The 20,833-nt window shown below is 45.6% G+C and overlaps 1 protein-coding gene across 4 annotated transcripts in view; it reads left to right on the top strand.

Moving 5' to 3' along the window:
• Positions 1–20,833, top strand: part of LOC110509591 (noelin) — a 64,203-nt gene that overhangs the window by 28,659 nt on the left and 14,711 nt on the right. For 2 of the 4 annotated variants that reach the window (XM_021590575.2, XM_021590574.2), the window contains exons 2-4: positions 7,527–7,676; positions 16,842–16,997; positions 19,164–19,383. In XM_021590575.2, the coding sequence (XP_021446250.2) occupies positions 7,527–7,676; positions 16,842–16,997; positions 19,164–19,383 (526 nt within the window). Of the gene's footprint in view, positions 1–1,667; positions 2,277–2,381; positions 5,941–7,526; positions 7,677–16,841; positions 16,998–19,163; positions 19,384–20,833 lie in introns of those variants that run through there. The other 2 variants (XM_021590573.2, XM_036967474.1) reach the window with 2 other exon arrangements.

Raw genomic sequence — 20,833 nt, 5'->3', positions numbered from 1 at the left:
GTGCCTAGGGGCCCTGACCTACAGGGGACCCTCACTGATTTTGTTAGTCACTCTCACTCAGGTATCAAATGAACATGGGATAAGTCATGGTAAAATGTGTAGAATTGCATGAAAATGTGTTTTAAAACGGAAAGATTTTCTTTCCGCCCTGTGGCAAAATGTTGCAGAAAATGTGCCTTAAAACTGCAACATTTTCTCTATGCCCCATGGCAAAATGTGTAGAATTGTAGGAAGTTAACTTTAAAACATAATTTGTTCTCTTCGCAATCAAGAGGGGGACCACTAAAATGCTTTACCCGTGAGGTGAAGGGCTCCCAAACCAAATCTCGCTTCTCAGAGTAGGAGTGCTGATTTAGGATCAAGTCCCCCTTGTAATCTTATTCATTGTGAGCTTGAAGTCAAAACTGATCCTAAGTCAGTACTTCTACTACTCTGACAAGGTTGATACTATGTATATTGCCTATGGCAGGGTTTCCAAAACCCTGGTTTTTGCCCTACCACTACAGAGCTTATTCAAATAATGAGAAAGAGAGAGCGTGAGTGAGTGAGAATCAATTCACCTGAACCTGTATGTGAGGGGTAGGCAACGTTGGTCCTGTAATGCCGCAGGCACTTCATGTTTTGTTGTTTAAAACACCTGGAAGACCAGGTGTGTTGACTTTAGGCAATCACTGAACTGATCAATTAGCTCAGTTGGTCAGGTGTGGTGCCTAGTTGGAACAAAATCCTGCAGTACCTGTGGCACCCCAGGAACAGGGTTGCCGACCCCTGCCGTGCTTGTTCTTTTGTCTGCAACACCTTCAGAAATCCTTTTTGGTGATGCAAATTAGGCACACCTTCCAAACACAAAATTAGTCGCTAACCGTTGGGTGATTAATTTACACATTTAAATTGGGTTCTGACATGTATGTGATATTTCACGGCTATTTAATGAAGAACAGTGTTGCCTTGTGACTACTGTCCCTTTAAAAGACAGTTTGAAGTACCAGCAACACCAAAAGCAGCTACAAGATGGTGCCAGAGTCTTCAACATCATTAGTTTTACTGTAAAGGCAGTGTTGATAATGATAGTTGTGCATTTTGGGGACTTTTGAATTAAGCTTGGTTTTGTGTTAAAATCGTTGATGTGTTTTAATGCACTTTTTTTCATTATTGGATAATACATGCTTGTTATCCTTATTGTGTGCCCTATTAGGCATATGTTCAGCTCTTATTTGCCTATCTCACCTTAATATGCCCATCACAACTTCTGATCAAATTCTGAACTGGTGGAGTATTTAAATCAAATCATAATGGACTTTAATTGCATGAGGTTGTTCATGATATTAAGGTCAACTTGAATAATTATATATTAGACTGAGAAAGATTCTTTATGGAACCATTCTCCACAAAGTTAAATAAAGAACCGTAATAAAGGCTGCTATATAGCCCCCAAAAAGAGTTGCAACCATAGTGGAACCCTTTTTTTGGTGCTATATAGAAAACATTTGAATGGGTCTTTATAGCATGTTCCGTGTAGAATCTTGAAAAAATGGTTCTATATTGCACCAAAAGTTTTCCGCTACGTTTACAAGCCAAATAACCCCTATCTGGCAGTATACAGATCCATTGTTTTGTGTGTATATATATATATATATATCTGCAGGCACCTCCTTCTCCTTTTGGAACAGCCTGTGTGTAGTCACTCGCACTTATATCCAAGAGTGCGCGAGGCAGGAGGCGGACTGAGGGCGTGAACGAAAGAGGAAGGGAGAACGGGAAAGCCAACAGAGCGCGGGACAGCACAGAGAGAGAAAGCCCTGTCATTTGAATTGAAAGAGATAGGCCTGTCCATCCATATTTCTGCATCTCTAACCCACTCCTCAATCTCACTTTCTCACGACTTTCGGGTCATCGAGGGTTTATTCTCGTTAACGTGATCCATACCTGCCCCGAGTTTTTTTCCAGATCCGAACCATTCCGCCATTCACCAGTGATGTCCAAGAAACGACCGACCGAAACGGGGCTACGGGTGTTACACCAGCAGGCTGTGGCTTCACCGGGCAACATGGCTTGCCTTGCTCGTTTCTCACCGGATTGTGCTGAAATAGAATGCAGCTAATTTGGGTTAAACACAGAGTGAAGAGATGTCGGTACCGTTGTTGAAGATCGGTGTGGTGCTGAGCACCATGGCGATGATCACTAACTGGATGTCGCAGACGCTGCCCTCGCTGGTGGGGCTCAACACCACCAAGATCACCGCGGAGAGGGCAGGCTACCCGGACAGGAGCACCGGAGTAAGTGTCACCACAACTTTTCGTTTTTCGCGGCTTCATTTTGGCTGCGTATTATTTACCCAACTGTTACTTATTTTATTTTTATTCGCTCTCATTGGTTCATTAATTATTAAACGTATAAAAGCCATTCTCTTTAAGCTCTTTTTGTTTTTTTGCTTGACAGGGACACTAGTGTATTTTTATGTTGTGCAGTCTGTTTCCAGCGCTTGGTTGGCTCTCAGATTTTAGAGCAAATGGAATTGCAGAGGCATGGTTGATATCGTCTTTCTCAGTTTGACATCACTCGAGATAGAGAGAGAGAGACTAGTTGTAGGTTACTGTATTTTCGAGGTGAGGCGGGGGTAGCGCGCTGAGGTGGAGGAGAACAAGGGCGCCCGGTGGAAACTGAGAGCGGTAATGGACTTGGGTGCTGTCATTGATAAAACGCTGCAAGGTGAAAATTGAGTGAAAATGACATTTCGCGGCCAGACCTCTACAGTGAAAGCAGCTGGGTTCATATTTATCCCTCGGATTTCAGGCACCCTCAGTGGGGTCTCAGATTCTCTGATCATCGAATGAAAAGCGCACCCGATACATAATTGGGTCCTGTTATTACTCGGGGCAGAAAGCTTCTTCTCTTTGTATCTTTGTCAAGCACAATCTGACCTTTTGGTTAATCGAAGAAAATGTAATTATTTATTAAACATAAATAGGCTAATTCTTCGTGAAATAAATGTTGAAACCTGCAGAGAAAAAAAAAATGTATATGTGATTTTACGCAATGAGGTTGAGTAAGAAATAATTAATAAAACGCACTCCTTGATAATGGTTTACGTTTTTTGTCAAAAAGCTATTTGATTAGAACATAAACCATTTCAATAATTAAACCACAAAACAGTATTATCTGGTCCGATATAAAGGCTGCACTGTAATGAAGGGCCGAAATATTACAATATTACATCGTCATTTTCGCTTATTTCATGACAGACAAAATGTTGCGTTATTACATAGCAATAACTAGAGCCATGTGTTTAGATAAGACACGGCTCTGGTAATAACATCCGTGTTTGCACTCTGACTTTGAGCTGTTCTCCTGTGGGATTATAGATTTTTTTTAAACTTCCTCTAAACCATGCACACAAAAAATCTAGGGGGTACAAAGTACATGAGGACGGCTGGGGGGGTGGTGAAATTGGAGAATTTGACATTTTTCAATCAGCTGAAATAGCTTTTTCTTGTAGTCTAGAGCCATAATCATAATGCTTAATTATATGTATAAAAATATAAAATAAAAAGTATTTAATGACTAAAATAACCATTTGAGCTCTTCAATGGTTCCTTACAGTTCACAAAAGGGTTCTTTACTCATTTAGTGATAATTCAAATGTAGGACACGCTTAGAATATTGTTGTGTAACCGTGAGTCAGAGTGTCATTCCAGTTAGTCTCATGTGTTGTGTTAGGCCAGTATCTGCGTTTAGTCGTTCGAAGTGCTTTGTGAAAGACTCATGTATGGTCTTGTTAATTGAGAACGATTGATGAAATCAGTCAGTTCTCAATTCTTTCTTCAGGGACCCCCATCTGTTCCAGCGGTAGCTCACTCGACTCAACTTGTCGATTAACACAGTAATAACACCTATGGAATTCTAACAATATAATATGGCTGACCAGAATTGAAAAAAAAACGGATTGTTTTTCAAAATAATCTATAAAATGACCTTTCATGTTGAGAAATGTTCTTTATATCACCAAACAGGTTCTAATTAGCATGGTTCTTTATTGAACCTTCAAAAAAGGGCTCCCGCTATGGTTACAAGCCAAATGACCCCTATCTGGTGTTATTTAGAACCATTATTTTCTTGTGTGTAGTTGACCATCTACCTTTTTCATTATATTCAGTCAATGCCTCTGTGAAGTAAATATGGAAAGGTTGCCAGTTGCCTTTAAAACATTCACATTTATTTACCACACTTTTAAGTTAATTGTTGGTGACCTTTCTGGTTCCCTTTAGGGCTCTAAGGTAGAGATGACAAACTGCATCCATGCACTATCCATTCACTCTCAGCAGTACTATGGCCACCGGACATTTGACTCAGGCTAATATTCAGTATTGGAATAGGCTTCTCTTGCACCCTGGTCATGATGTACAGTTAAACGATGGATTGTGGAATGAGTGTGTGGATTCAGGATCAGGACGCTGTTGGCTTTTATCCACAGTAGTAATGAAAGTGCTACGATTTCAGATTAGTCCTGCAGATATGTAATGGAGAGAGAGAGAGAGACTGAATGGAATGGAAGTGCAACGCTTTCAGATGAACAATGCAGATATCTATTGGCTATTTCCTATGTTCGTGCCACCAGAACTGTAGATACATTTATATATGGAGCCAGAGTCTTTGGCTGAAAGGTTTTGTGATGACTAATTTCTAAGCTATCTGCACTCTAACAAAATGCTGTAGATATTTTTGGCCAACCGTGAGAGTGAATGCCATTCCAGTTAATACATTCTGTCGTATTGTCAAGGAATTACAAGGGTTGAGTCAGTCAGTCAAATACATGGTGGAGAGTGTGGTGAATTGGTGGTGGCGATGATGATGATGTTGTCGTCTGTCCTGCAAAGTTAGGATGTGTTAGTTATCCTGTGAGAGGTTTTGTTCTGAAAATACTGCGGTCTATTATGACCCAAGCTTATGGTCATGTTGCAGCAGTGTGTAGGAGGGAGATGTAACAAGTGTGCAGGAGGGCACGAGACGAAGGAATGCGTCGCATCGGTGGAGAAAGTTGTGTGTTAGCTGTGGCGGTGCCCATGGGGTTGGAGATCGGGTCTCCAGTGAGACAATAGGCAGGTTGAGGGTCCGAGTAGTACAGACAGTGTCGTATGCCGAAGCAGTGAAGAGAGGGGTAGAGGAAGATGGGTACAGCGTGGGGGATCCCGAGAGGATTTCTGTGAGTAGGAAGAGACCATTAGAGAGGGATGGGAATAATATGCGCTTCAGTAAGGTGGGTTTCTTAGCATTCATAGACGTGCTTGTCAACCGAACCGCAGAAATGCAACGTGAGTCACAGAGAATTTGAGGTTGTGGTGGCAGCTGCAGAGAAGTCCTTGGGTTTGTGAGTTTTTGCTGCAAAAGATTTGCAGGGGGTGTTGAGTGGTAGTTCTTTCCTCCCAGACCTTTGGCCTGGAGAAGGATTAGATAGGGTTAAATAATGGAATTAGGGTAGTGTTTTTTTAGCGAGGGCTAATAATTGTCAGGGTCATTTTCCTTTTCCCCCAATTTTGTATTACCAGAAGTTAGTAGTAGGTGGCGGTGTATGCAACTAGAAGTTGGATGTGAACCAATCCCAAAGTAGAAGAAGAAGAGTCAGTGAAAGTAACTTGAAGAGGACTCGTGATGATTTTTTTGCATTTCTTCCATCCAGAGGGCGCGGGCGCTCACAGCCATGCACATTGGGGCAATAACTATGACTTGCTTTGCTCTTTGGAGCAGGGTGCCATTAAAAGGAGTGATGGAGTTAAGTGCTGAGGAGGATCAACTGAAATGGAAGATTCCAGGTGTATGTGACTCCCGCCATTTGGTGCGACGCAGACCCAGTGGAGAGCGTGGTGAAACAGAGAAGACACTGTCTGTCCTGCTGAGTTTTTAACCTGACAGCCATGGTTATCAACTGTACAGCAGAAATGGAACGTGAGTCACAGAACATAAACGTTGTGGTGGCAGCTGCAGAGAAGTACTTGGCATTACAAGATTTTACTGCAGAAGAGTAACAGGGGATTCTTGATTTGGTAGTGTTCTGTCAGCCCAGGTCGTCGGCCTACAAAAGTGTCCGTGCTCAACCTTAACATGTGTTGACTGTACAACAGAACAGATTAACTTGGAATGACATTTACTCAAAAAAATTACTATCCGTAAGTCATGCCCCGACTAAGCCATGCCTCTAGTCTTCTGCTCTGACCCGGTGGATCATAGCTCAGTGAGTCAACTGGCTGGGTCAAACATAACCCAACGTGTTGTCTGTCCACTATTTACCCAACACTGGGTTGTTTTTAACCCAGCATTTGTTTGAGTGTGGGCCTCAGCAGGTCAATCACTCAGGGTCAAGGATAGAGCCATGTCACATCAACACCGTTGTCAGATCCCTATCAGATTGTGGTCAATTGATTGTGAGATCAGCACCACATTCTTTGATGACCTCTCAAGCTTTGCAGGATTCTGCATACTCAGCTTTGCCCTGTCTTCATTGTTTAATTTTGGTAATCTCACACTTCATCCTTGTATTGTTAAATAGTTGGACACCATGGCCTCCTGGGTGGCGCAGTGGTCTAGGGCACTAGCTGTGCCACCAGAGACTCTGGGTTTGCGCCCAGGCTCTGTCGCAGCCGGCTGCGACCGGGAGGTCTGTGGGGCGATGCACAATTGGCCTAGTGTCGTCTGGGTTAGGGAGGGTTTGGCCGGTAGGGATATCCTTGTTTCATCGCGCACCAGCGACTCCTGTGGCGGGCCGGGCGCAGTGCTCGCTAACCAGGTCGCCAGGTGCACAGTGTTTCCTCCGACACATTGGTGCGGCTGGCTTTTGGGTTGGATGCGCTCTGTGTTAAGAAGCAGTGCGGCTTGGTTGGGTTGTGTTTCGGAGGACGTGTGGCTTTCGACCTTCGTCTCTCCCGAGCCCGTACGGGAGTTGTAGCGATGAGACAAGATAGTAACTACTAACAATTGGATACCATGAAATTGGGGAGAAAACAGGTTAAAATATTTAAAAAAATAGTTGGACATCAATAACTTTAATAATGTACACAAACTTGAGTATTTCAAGGTCTCGACCAGTTCGATTGGCTGCTGTTCCCCTCTGTTTGCATTTGATGATTGGATGGAGCGGGGTGAGAGGTTGGAGGAGTTAAACAGTTCTCATCATGGCCATATGTCCCCGTGCTTAATCCTTTGTTCGTGTGCATCCCACAGAGAGACATTATGTAAGTGCCACTGTGGAGAGACAATAAACACGGAGTACTGAGGGTTTAGCTCCACCACTCCAAGTGGTTCTATATGTGACCACAAGCCTACAGTGTATGTTTGAAATGTGTGGCCAAGCTAAGCCAATGCAGTCAGAGAGCAGGCGAGGATGGAAGGGGTAGAATACGTTATTTGTTCAACAAATCCCTGACAATTGGATTATAGGATGGATGCTTTTGTTATTTTGTTATTCCATTTTTCCCGAACACCCACCCAACCTCCCTCCCGCTCTCTCTCTTTATCTCTCTCTCTCTTTCTTCCAGGTGTTGCCAGCGAACCCAGAGGAGTCGTGGCAGGTGTACAGTTCAGCCCAGGACAGTGAGGGGAGGTGTGTGTGCACCGTGGTGGCACCGCAGCAGTCCATGTGTTCACGAGATGCCCGCACCAAACAGTTGAGGCAACTGCTCGAGAAGGTAACTACACGGAACAAAATATATAAACGCAACATGCAACAATTTTGAAGATTTTACTGAGTTACATTTCATATAAGGAAATCAGTCAATTGAAATAAAGAAATTAGTCCCTAATCTATGATTTCACATGACTGGGAATATAGATATTGTATGCGTCTATAGTAAGGTAGGGGCGTGGATCAGAAAACCAGCCAGTATCTGGTGTGCCTCATGCAGTGTGACATCTCCTTCGCATAAAGTTGTTCAGGATGTTGATCGTGGTCTATGGAATTTTGTCTCACTTTGTCTCACTAATGGCTGTGCAAAATTGCTGGATATTGGCGGGAACTGGAACACACTGTCTTACATGTCGATCCAGAGCATCCCAAAGCTGCTCAATGGGTGACATGTCTGGTGAGTATGCAAGCCATGGAAGAACTGGGACATTTCTGGGACAGCTTCCAGGAATTGTCTACAGATCCTTGCGACATGGGGCCGTGCATTATCATGCTGATATGAATGGCACGACAATGGGCCTCAGGATCTTATCAGCGCTTCTCTGTGCTTTCAAATTGAGTTCGTTGTCCGTAGTTTATGCCTGCCCATACCATAAACTCACTGCACCATTGGGCACTCTGTTCACAACGTTGACAAACTGCTCACACACACAGTGTCTACCATCTGTCTGGTACAGTTGAAACTGGGATTCATCACATCTCCAGTGGCCGTCGAAGGTGCCCACTAAAGTCGATTACGACGCAGAACTGCAATCAAATCAACACCCTGGTGAGGACGACGATCACGCAGATGAGCTTCCCTGAGACGGTTTCTGTCAGTTTGTGCAGAAGTTCTTTGGTTGTGAAAACTCATAGTTTCATCAGCTGTCTGTGTGGCTGGTCTCAGATGATCCTGCTGGTGAAGATGCCGGATGTGGGGGTCCTGGGCTGGAGTGGTTACACGTGGTCGGTGGTTGTGAGGCCGGTTTGACGTACTGCCAAATTCTATAAAATGACTTTGAAGGTGGCTTATGGTAAAGAGATGAACATTACATTTTCTGGCAACAGCTCTGGTGGACATTCCTGCAGTCAGCATGCCAATTGTGTGCTCCCTCTGGCATTGTGTTGTGTGACAAAACTGCAGATTTTTGAGTGCCTTTTATTGTCCCCAGCACAAGGTGCAGCTGTGCAATGATCATGCTGTTTAATCAACTTCTTGATATGCTATACCTGTCAGGTTTATGGATTAGTCTCACTAACAGGGATGTAAACAAATTTGTTCACAAAATTTGAGAGAAAAGCTTTTTGTGCATATGGACATTTCTGGGATATTTTTATTTCAGCTCATGAAACATGGGACCTACATGTTGCGATTATATTTTTTTTCATTGTATTATTACTTCATGCCCAAAGCAACACTAACCAATGACCTGTCAAGTCTTGCTTCACAGACTTCAATGGAATTATTCAACTACCCCACCACCACACAACCCACAGACAGCAGCCCACACATACCAGCAGCAGTCCAAGACAACACACTACTTCAGCACCCTCCCTTAACTTGTTCAGCACCAGCTCCACAAAATTGACCCAAGTTTACTCCTCCAAAAATGCTGGGTAAAAAAAACAAACAGACATGAGTTATTTAGCATTGTTTTCTTGAACATGCATTGACAATAAAACACAACAGATGTACCTGAATGACATTTACTCTCACGGGTGGCCAAAAATAACAATACGAAAGCCACGCCCATACTAAGACACGCCTCCAGTTTTCTTATCTGACCTGATGGATCATTGCTCAATAACCCAGCATCAACAACCCAACTTTAAGTAAACAATGGGTTGTTTGTGACCCAACTGACTGGTTCAAAATAACCCAACATTTGTACGTCCAATATTTACCCACATTGGGTTATTTTTAACCAGCATTTTTGATTGTAGCTACACTGTAAAACCATGCAGCATGTGAACACTTTCATAACGTAAACATCAGTGTTTAAAACTTCAACATTAGGCATTTAGATTAGACAACAAGTGTTCTCATCTTAAACACAGGTGTTTAAAATGCAAGATTAAACATGATAGTCAGCTGTTTCCTGTCAGTTTCCAATCAGGAGAACACCTACTGTTACGGTGCGTGAATGAGGACCCAAAAGCGAATCAACTTAAACAGAGCTTCTTTAATTACCAAACATAGGTAGGCTCAGATGGACCGGCAGATTCCGACAGGACAGGACAAGGTTACAGCAAACATGACGGCAGTCTGGTTCAGGCATGAATGACACAAACAAACAAGAATCCGACAAGGACAGGAGCAGAAACAGAGAGAGATATAGGGACCTAATCAGAGGGAAAAAGGGAACAGGTGGGGAACGGGGTGAATGGGTAGTTAGAGGAGACAAGGGACAGCTGGGGGAAAGCGGGGGAGAAAAGGTAACCTAACACGACCAGCAGAGGGAGACAGGGTGAAGGGAAAGGACAGAGACAAGACAACATGACAGTACATGACAGTACCCCCCCACTCACCGAGCGCCTCCTGGCGCACTCGAGGAGGAAACCTGGCGGCAACGGAGGAAATCATCAATCAGCGCACGGTCCAGCACGTCCCGAGAGGGAACCCAACTCCTCTCCTCAGGACCGTACCCCTCCCAGTCAACTAGGTACTGATGACCACGGCCCCGAGGACGCATGTCCAAGATTTTACGGACCCTGTAGATAGGTGCGCCCTCGACAAGGATGGGGGGGGGGGGGGGAAGACGAGCGGGGGCGCGAAGAACGGGCTTAACACAGGAGACATGGAAGACCGGGTGGACGCGACGAAGATATCGCGGAAGAAGAAGTCGCACTGCGACAGGATTAATGACCTGAGAGATACGGAATGGACCAATGAACCGCGGGGTCAACTTGCGAGAAGCCGTCTTAAGGGGAAGGTTCTGAGTGGAGAGCCAAACTCTCTGACCGCGACAATATCTAGGGTTCTTCGTTCTACGCTTATTTGCAGCTCTCACAGTCTGCGCCCTATAACGGCAAAGTGCAGACCTGACCCTCTTCCAGGTGCGCTCGCAACGTTGGACAAAAGCCTGAGCGGAGGGGACGCTGGACTCGGCGAACTGAGATGAGAACAACGGAGGCTGGTACCCGAGGCTACTCTGAAAAGGAGATAGCCCGGTCGCAGACGAAGGAAGCGAGTTGTGGGCGTATTCTGCCCAGGGGAGCTGTTCTGACCAAGACGCAGGGTTGCGAAAAGAAAGACTGCGTAAGATGCGACCAATAGTCTGATTGGCCCGTTCTGCTTGACCGTTAGACTGGGGGTGAAAGCCGGAAGAGAGACTGACGGAAGCCCCAATCAAACGGCAAAACTCCCTCCAAAATTGAGACGTGAATTGCGGACCTCTGTCCGAAACGACGTCTGACGGAAGGCCATGAATTCTGAAAACATTCTCGATGATGATTTGTGCCGTCTCTTTAGCAGAAGGAAGCTTAGCAAGGGGAATGAAATGAGCCGCCTTAGAGAACCTATCGACAACCGTAAGAATAACAGTCTTCCCCGCTGACGAAGGCAGTCCGGTGACAAAATCTAAGGCGATGTGAGACCACGGTCGAGAGGGAATAGGAAGCGGCCTGAGACGGCCGGCAGGAGGAGAGTTACCGGACTTAGTCTGCGCGCAGACCGAACAAGCAGCCACGAAACGACGCGTGTCATGCTCCCGGGTGGGCCACCAGAAACGCTGGCGAATGGAAGCAAGCGTACCCCGAACGCCAGGGTGGCCGGCTAACTTGGCAGAGTGAGCCCACTGAAGAACGGCCAGACGAGTAGGAACGGGAACGAAAAGAAGGTTCCTAGGACAAGCGCGCGGCGACGGAGTTTGAGTGAGTGCTTGCTTTACCTGCCTCTCAATTCCCCAGACAGTCAACCCGACAACACGCCCCTCAGGGAGAATCCCCTCGGGGTCAGTGGAGGCTACTGAAGAACTGAAGAGACGAGACAAAGCATCAGGCTTGGTGTTCTTAGAGCCCGGACGATAAGAAATCACGAACTCGAAACGAGCGAAAAACAGCGCCCAACGCGCCTGACGCGCATTAAGTCGTTTGGCAGAACGGATGTACTCAAGGTTCCTATGGTCAGTCCAAACGACAAAAGGAACGGTCGCCCCCTCCAACCACTGTCGCCATTCGCCTAGGGCTAACCGGATGGCGAGCAGTTCGCGGTTACCCACATCATAGTTACGTTCCGACGGCGACAGGCGATGAGAAAAATACGCGCATGGGTGGACCTTGTCGTCAGAGAGGGAGCGCTGAGAAAGGATGGCTCCCACTCCCACCTCTGACGCGTCAACCTCGACAACGAACTGTCTAGAGACGTCAGGTGTAACAAGGATAGGAGCGGATGTAAAACGATTCTTGAGGAGATCAAAAGCTCCCTGGGCGGAAACGGACCACTTAAAGCACGTCTTGACAGAAGTAAGGGCTGTGAGAGGAGCTGCCACCTGACCGAAATTACGGATGAAACGACGATAGAAGTTCGCGAAGCCGAGAAAGCGCTGCAGCTCGACGCGTGACTTAGGGACGGGCCAATCAATGACAGCTTGGACCTTAGCGGGATCCATCTTAATGCCTTCAGCGGAAATAACAGAACCGAGAAATGTGACGGAGGAGGCATGAAAAGTGCACTTCTCAGCCTTCACAAAAAGACAATTCTCTAAAAGGCGCTGGAGGACACGTCGAACGTGCTGAACATGAATCTGGAGTGACGGTGAAAAAATCAGGATATCGTCAAGGTAAACGAAAACAAAGATGTTCAGCATGTCTCTCAGGACATCATTGACTAATGCCTGAAAGACAGCTGGAGCGTTAGCGAGGCCGAAAGGAAGAACCCGGTATTCAAAGTGCCCTAACGGAGTGTTAAACGCCGTCTTCCACTCGTCCCCCTCCCTGATGCGCACGAGATGGTAAGCGTTACGAAGGTCCAACTTAGTGAAAAACCTGGCTCCCTGCAGGATCTCGAAGGCTGAAGACATAAGAGGAAGCGGATAACGATTCTTCACTGTTATGTCATTCAGCCCTCGATAATCTATGCAGGGGCGCAGAGACCCGTCCTTCTTCTTGACAAAAAAAAACCCCGCTCCGGCGGGAGAGGAGGAGGGGACTATGGTACCGGCGTCAAGAGCTACAGACAAATAATCTTCGAGAGCCTTACGTTCGGGAGCCGACAGAGAGTATAGTCTACCCCGGGGGGGGGGTGGTTCCCGGAAGGAGATCAATACTACAATCATACGACCGGTGTGGAGGAAGAGAGGTGGCCCTGGACCGACTGAACACCGTGCGCAGATCGTGATATTCCTCCGGCACCCCTGTCAAATCACCAGGCTCCTCCTGTGAAGAAGAGACAGAGGAAACAGGAGGGATAGCAGACATTAAACATTTCACATGACAAGAGACGTTCCAGGAGAGGATAGAATTACTAGACCAATTAATGGAAGGATTATGACAAACTAGCCAGGGATGGCCCAAAACAACAGGTGTAAAAGGTGAACGAAAAATTAAAAAAGAAATGGTTTCACTATGATTACCAGAAACAGTGAGGGTTAAAGGTAGCGTCTCACGCTGAATCCTGGGGAGAGGACTACCATCCAGGGCGAACAAGGCCGTGGGCTCCTTTAACTGTCTGAGAGGAATGTCATGTTCCCGAGCCCAGGTCTCGTCCATAAAACAGCCCTCCGCCCCAGAGTCTATTAAGGCACTGCAGGAAGCTGACGAACCGGTCCAGCGTAGATGGACCGACAAGGTAGTGCAGGATCTTGAAGGAGAGACAGGAGTAGTAGCGCTCACCAGTAGCCCTCCGCTTACTGACGAGCTCTGGCCTTTTACTGGACATGAAGTGACAAAATGACCAGCGGAACCGCAATAGAGACAGAGGCGGTTGGTGATTCTCCGTTCCCTCTCCTTAGTCGAGATGCGGATACCTCCCAGCTGCATGGGCTCAGCACCCGAGCCGGCAGAGGAAGATGGTAGTGATGCGGAGAGGGAGGCGACGGAGAGCGCGAGCTCCTTTCCACGAGCTCGGTGACGAAGATCAACCCGTCGCTCAATGCGAATAGCGAGTTCAATCAAGGAATCCACGCTGGAAGGAACCTCCCGGGAGAGAATCTCATCCTTTACCTCTGCGCGGAAACCCTCCAGAAGACGAGCGAGCAAGGCCGGCTCGTTCCAGCCACTGGAGACAGCAAGAGTGCGAAACTCAATAGAGTAGTCTGTTATGGATCGATTGCCTTGACATAGGGAAGACAGGGCCCTGGAAGCCTCCTCCCCAAAAACAGATCGATCAAAAACCCGTATCATCTCCTCCTTAAAGTCTTGATACTGGTTAGTACACTCAGCCCTTGCCTCCCAGATTGCCGTGCCCCACTCACGAGCCCGTCCAATAAGGAGAGATATGACGTAGGCGACACGAGCAGTGCTCCTGGAGTAAGTGTTGGGCTGGAGAGAAAACACAATATCACACTGGGTGAGGAACGAGCGGCATTCAGTGGGCTCCCCAGAGTAACACGGCGGGTTATTGATTCTGGGCTCCGGAGATTCGAAAGCCCTGGAAGTGGCCGGTGGATCGAGGCGGAGATGGTGAACCTGTTCTGTGAGGTTGGAGACTTGGGTGGCCAGGGTCTCAACGGCATGTCGAGCAGCAGACAATTCCTGCTCGTGTCTGCCTAGCATCGCTCCCTGGATCTCGACGGCTGAGTGGAGAGGATCCGAAGTCGCTGGGTCCATTCTTGGTCGGATTCTTCTGTTACGGTGCGTGAATGAGGACCCAAAAGTGAATCAACTTAAACAGAGCTTCTTTAATTACCAAACATAGGTAGGCTCAGATGGACCGGCAGATTCCGACAGGACAAGGTTACAGCAAACATGACGGCAGTCTGGTTCAGGCATGAATGACACAAACAAACAAGAATCCGACAAGGACAGGAGCAGAAACAGAGAGAGATATAGGGACCTAATCAGAGGGAAAAAGGGAACAGGTGGGGAACGGGGTGAATGGGTAGTTAGAGGAGACAAGGGACAGCTGGGGGAAAGCGGGGGAGAAAAGGTAACCTAACACGACCAGCAGAGGGAGACAGGGTGAAGGGAAAGGACAGAGACAAGACAACATGACAGTACATGACACCTACTGTATATCTCCCAAGTGATCCGATTTCAAACACTAGTGTTTACTTTCCCATCATCCTGTTTAGAGTGCTTTTAGTCATTACAAAGTGATGTGACTTTCCATAACTTTTATTCAGATCAGTGTTAGGAATGTCTGTCACCTTACCTACATTTCAGCGAAGTGAATAGGACATTTGATTCAAGAAAACTTTTCAATCGCATGGTGTTTTTGTTACTCGTGTTGAATTCATTTCCGTTAACTCTCTCGGAGTGCAAAAGACGTGGGAAGGGTGCCACGATCATATATTTCTCAGCGTGATTTGTTGCAGGTTGATTTTTTAGAGCAGTTTGTCTTATTATCTATTGATCTTATACTATACAAAGATAAATAACTAAACATTTTCTAAACTAATCCAATCACTAAGGGTTTTGTTTATCGCGCCCGTTGCTGAGATGGTTGTTCCAGTTTAAATGGTTTAGGTACTGTAATCGTCTTTGTTATGTCCGCCATCATAGCAGTCATTCTGAGTGCAGGTTGTGGGTGATAAAATAATCAGGTTGTTGGATATTCTCCCACTGGTTTGATTCTGATAGTAATTACTTACTGCTTCACTGACTTGTTGGTTTTATAGAGCCTGTGAGTCAGGATTTTCAGATGCGAATGGCCCGGATAGCTGATTGCCTTACGAAATGTATTAAATATGGTCATAAAGCTTTTTACATTCAATTGAAATACTTTCACTTAGGCAGTCACGTGAAGGCTTCAAGGGTGGAAGGTTCTGAATGTAACAACCATGTGTCTCTCAGTAACATACACAGTCATACTGTAGGTGGGTATTTCTTACATTCATTCGAAAGGCATGCAGGCAAATATGCAAACACAGCTTTACACCCTACCTACAGTGTTAAAATAACATCCCCAGTGTTAAGTGTTTCAAATCTAAACACCGTGTGCCGAATTAACATGTTCTTGTGTTTAAAAAGTGTTGCAGCGAATTAACGTGTTCTGGTATGTACAATCTAAACACTGTGATTCATTTGGATTGGAATTCGAAATGCCTTGACGTGCCTAAAAAAAGTTTCACAGAAAAGTGTTTGGTTGTGTTTAGATGGTTGTCACCCACACCCACCTGCGGCCCCATCCTCATCCGCCCTGTTGTTCATGAGACAAGAATGGGAACCGGGAACCAGTCAGCCACTAATGAGTTCCATGGAAACCTCCACGGAGTCACCATGGAGTCACTATTACATCACCGCACACTAGCCAAACAACACGAAAGATGATGCAAGCCAGCTCAATGCACATACAGTGCAGCAGGGATTTACACACTCGGTCCTGGGGCCCCTCCCTGGGTGCACGTTTTGGTTTTTGCCCTAGCACTACACAGCTGACTCAAATAACCAACTCATCATCTAGCTTTGATTATTTGAATCAGTTGTGTAGTGCTAGGGCCAAAACGTGGGGGGCGGCACAATTTGGAAAACCCTGCAGTACAGTGCTTAGAGAAGGAACAATTACCAAATGTTTGTGGTATTCATGATGCATGATGCTGTTTTGGCTAGCAAATGGTAAAGCTAATCTCAAAATAACCCAGAGTGTATCAGAACAGTTGGTGAGTGTCCATAGTATTGCTCGAGCTGCCAATAAGTATGATTGACGCATAAAGATCTCTCTTCCTTAGACTAAGTGATTTGTTGTTCAGTCACGTCTGTGGAGTTGTCTGTAGCATACGACAGGCAACTAATAATACATAGCATTATTATGGACAGGTATAGAAATAGAGCACAGTACAATTTGACATAGCAACACCACATACAAGAGAGGATCAGGCCCTTTCTTGTGCCACCAGTTAGTACCAATCAACGATTTCCCACAAAGCTAAGATGTGCTCTGCAGAAGTCAGACTCTGAGCCCAGACCATAGAAATAGAATTGCTAGAATGGGCATCCTATTCAAGTCAATGTTCTGTTATGGAAGAATCGGTGGCCATATTTGAGTGTAGGCATACCCATCTCCATGTCTTCCCTGTTCTCCCCAATGTAGGTCCAGAACATGACCCAGTCCATCCAGGTGCTGGATCAGCGGACACAGAGGGACCTGCAGTACGTGGAGAAGATGGAGGTGCAGCTGAGAGGTCTGGAGACCAAGTTCAGACAGGTGGAGGAGAACCACAAGCAGAACACTGCCAAGCAATACAAGGTACAGCAGCAGACCAGTACACCTACACCCACCATGCTGGGGCTATAGGGGCCATCACCATCACCACCACTCATCTGATCGAAACCACCTCCATCCACCATGGATTGGTTTATGTGTGTGCCCACTCTGGATATGGTCCAGCATCAGATAATAAACAACGACATTCTCAATCAAAAGTCTTGGATGTGCTGGGTCCCTCACAGATAATCAATGGAGAGCACTCCCAAAAATGTAAATTTCAATACTTATGTATTACCCATGCATGTTTGGCGGATGAGTATTGATATTGAACCATTGGAGTGCTGAAAATTTCCTTCTTCTATAGTTCGCCTGAAGTGCTTTTCATATTCTCTAGGAAAGGCTCTCAGAATTGAATGCATCAGTATGTGTCAAAATGAACTGTATTGGGACTTAAGACTTTTGAACAGGAACATTTGGGAATCTCTCTTACCGAGAAACAGTCTTCTTTCTCCACAGCAATAACCATTGCGACAACAACTACCACTGCCACTAATACTAGTAACGATAATGAATTATAGTATATGGGCTGGTACTGGGGGGATTCTAGACCATTCAGTGGGCACATGCAAAAACTATCATCAACCAGATATTAATTCATTGCTTAGCTCTCCTTCCTTCCTTCCTTTCTTCCTTTCTTCCTTCCTCCCTTCCTCCCTTCCTTCCTTCCTTCCTTCCTTCCTTCCTTCCTTCCTTCCTTCCTTCCTTCCTTCCTTCCTCCCTCCCTTCCTTCCTTCCTTCCTTCCTCCCTCCCTTCCTTCCTTCCTTCCTTCCTTCCTTCCTTCCTTCCTTCCTCCCTCCCTTCCTTCCTTCCTTCCTTCCTTCCTCCCTTCCTTCCTTCCTCCCACTCCTCCCACTGCTTCCTTTTAAATGATTATCGACAATCCAAGTTTAGCACCCCTTTTTTTTATTGATTGATTTAACTAATCAATGAAAGAGTAGATCCACCAGTAAGGTCATAGCTAACCAACTACACCTTTTAAACCACATAATCATTAAGCTACACCTGCACATTGGTGTTACTTTCCTGACACTCAGAAAAGCACATTTGTACATATTGTACGTCAACATAAACAGCCGTGTCGATGACATTTGGGAAACAACTATTTCCACCCCCTGCACTCCTTTCGGCGTGTGTACATTTCCAATGCATGCCCCCCCCCCCCCCACCCCCACACCTTCATATCACGAATGCAAAAATCAAAGTCTGTTTAACATGTTCTCTAATCCAGTGTGTGCATTACTGTGTGTGTTGTTTTGTGTCTGTTAGATAGGTTAGTAAGCTAGATGTCAAAAGTATGTTATTTTCTTGCTTGCAGGGCTAACTTTAGGACATGTAAAGAGAGAAGAAGAGGCAGGTCAATCCCATGTTCCACCTGAACTGGGCTACCACAGTACTGAGCATCAAATAGTTTATGATTGACCTTGAGCACCTTTAGTACTACTACTAAGAAACCCCACCTACCGCCTTTCCCAACCAGCCAGTCTACCTACCTATCTACCCACCACTGGTCACTTCCTGCATGTTACTGTTGCAATGTTTCCCATCCAAAAGCTTTTTCAAAAGTAAACATTTAGTTATTTACAATGATTGATATTGTTGTTTTGATGATTATGATTATTGTTGTTTTACTTTAGTTTTTTTTGTTTGTCTATGTATATTTGGTCACTAAAGACTCCCACGTACTTACAAACATTAGTGAGGATAAAATCCCAGACACTTTGTTGTGTGTGACATGTCGACGCATGTAACCTTTTGGAGATGTTGCATTTTAAACGATGATGACCAATAAAGCGCTTTCCCAATTGTTTCCTGGTGTACTGGGAGCTTGTGTTTAACGCAGCGGCTCGTCTCCATTAGGACGGAGCCTCCTGCTATCTCGCCGATACGGTGGAACACACACTGGGTTTGTTCCCTCAGACACACACACACACACACACAGGTACAAACACTGTACACCCACACACTAACAAAGAGGGTGCTGTTACAGAGTTGTGTATTGTCAGAGAGTCAAGATAGGCAAGGCTAGAGTAGTCAGGGCCAGATAGGTGTTTTATCTTTTTTTCTTTTGCTGCTTTTTTGGAGTCTCTTATATTTTTGTTCGCCAAAAGCATGACACTGAACCCAGCTTATTTTAATCCTTTCAGGCCATAAAAGCGAAAATGGAGGAGCTTAGGCCGTTGATACCAGTGTTGGAGGAGTACAAGGCCGATGCCAAATTGGTATTGCAGTTTAAGGAAGAGGTCCAGAACCTGACGTCAGTTCTAAGCGAGCTCCAGGAGGAGATGGGAGCCTATGACTACGAGGAACTCCACACCAGAGTGTCAAATCTTGAGGAGAGACTCCGAGCATGCATGCAAAAATTAGGTAGGCGGAGAAAGCTTCTGACACACACTCACACGCTCTGGCTGCGTTTTACACAGGCAGACTAATTCAGATCTTTTGGCAAATAATGGGTCTTTTGACCAATCAAACAGGCTCTTTTGACAATAATTGGGCGAAATATCAGAATTGGGCTGTCTGTGTAAACAGCCTTTGCACACTTCCAGTGTTCATGGACAAGTTCTTTATAGTTTTAGACTAAAGTGAGAGCTTCAGGCACATGTAGTACACACCTCAGAAACGTTCAACATCAAGGCGCACAGTGTACGCAATGGATACACCTGAAAAGAAATACACAATCCCTTTTTTTTTTTTAACACATTGGAACACACCTTAGCTTCTTCAGAGATCTCATGAGCGGACAAAACTATCACATACATGTTATCTGTGCATTGTGTCTATCTTCCACACAGTTGTTTCAAAACAACTGCTTTTCAATACTATATAGGCCCACCTTTGTTTGATCTCATTTTAAGAAAACAGGATCCCATATGTTGGCCTCAATCTAGCCTCTGTTTAGCCAATGTGGTGTAGGTGCATTTGATTGACAGCGTAGATGAGTTGTATGCACAACCTACGCCCAATTTTAAAGTGTGATTCACTTATTCGTAAACATATTCTGTCACGCGTGTGCTGAACACACACACATTACTTCCTCTCTGCAACATACACACTCTCACTCTCCCTCATTTTCTATTTCATGTTCCCTATCTCCCCTCCCCCACCCTTTATTTGACAGTGATGGCCCCCTGCTTACTACCAGTACATGATTATTCGAGCACCGGTAGGCGGTGTCGTCACTCACAGCTTGTGTCCTCAAATTGGCTCCCTTTTTTCCTGTAACACCTATAGTGCGCTACTTTCGACCAGAGCTCCAAGGGCTCTCTGGTCAAAGTAGGGCACTATATTGGGAATCGGGTGCTATTTGGGACACATCAGGAGATCAATCCACGTGCAAAGCCTCTTATCTACGTAGAGTTCTGTGAGGATGAAGAGACACAACTGCAGGAGACAGTCCACCCAGCATGCAGAAGTTACGAAACAATGAAATGAAATGATTTCACCGCTTTTAAAAGGAAATGGCCAAAAATGGCTAAAATGTTCAATTGCTAAAACATTGTAAAATATTCCGCTATCTCTGTCAGGTCCACATTGGGTAGACATCAATAGAAAAATAGGATCTATATTACTTCCTTTTTTTATTGGATGACGGTTCTTTTTCATTCCTTAAAAGTCAATAGTCTGATCTCTGCTCAGGCAGTAGCAGACAAACAGCCAGACAATGTTCTCTCTGCTCCCTATACTCTAGGCCTACTGTCTTTAGTCATCCTATTTAACTAGGCTAGCCTGCCTAAGTATGCTAGGCTAGCCTGCCTTAATATGCTGCAGGGCTGTCTGCCCGAAATCATTTGACTAGTCCCCGTCACTCTCTCTC

The sequence above is a fragment of the Oncorhynchus mykiss genome, chromosome Y (assembly GCF_013265735.2).
Source record: "Oncorhynchus mykiss isolate Arlee chromosome Y, USDA_OmykA_1.1, whole genome shotgun sequence".
Lineage (NCBI taxonomy): Eukaryota > Metazoa > Chordata > Actinopteri > Salmoniformes > Salmonidae > Oncorhynchus > Oncorhynchus mykiss.
This window is presented reverse-complemented; position numbering and strand designations above follow the sequence as displayed.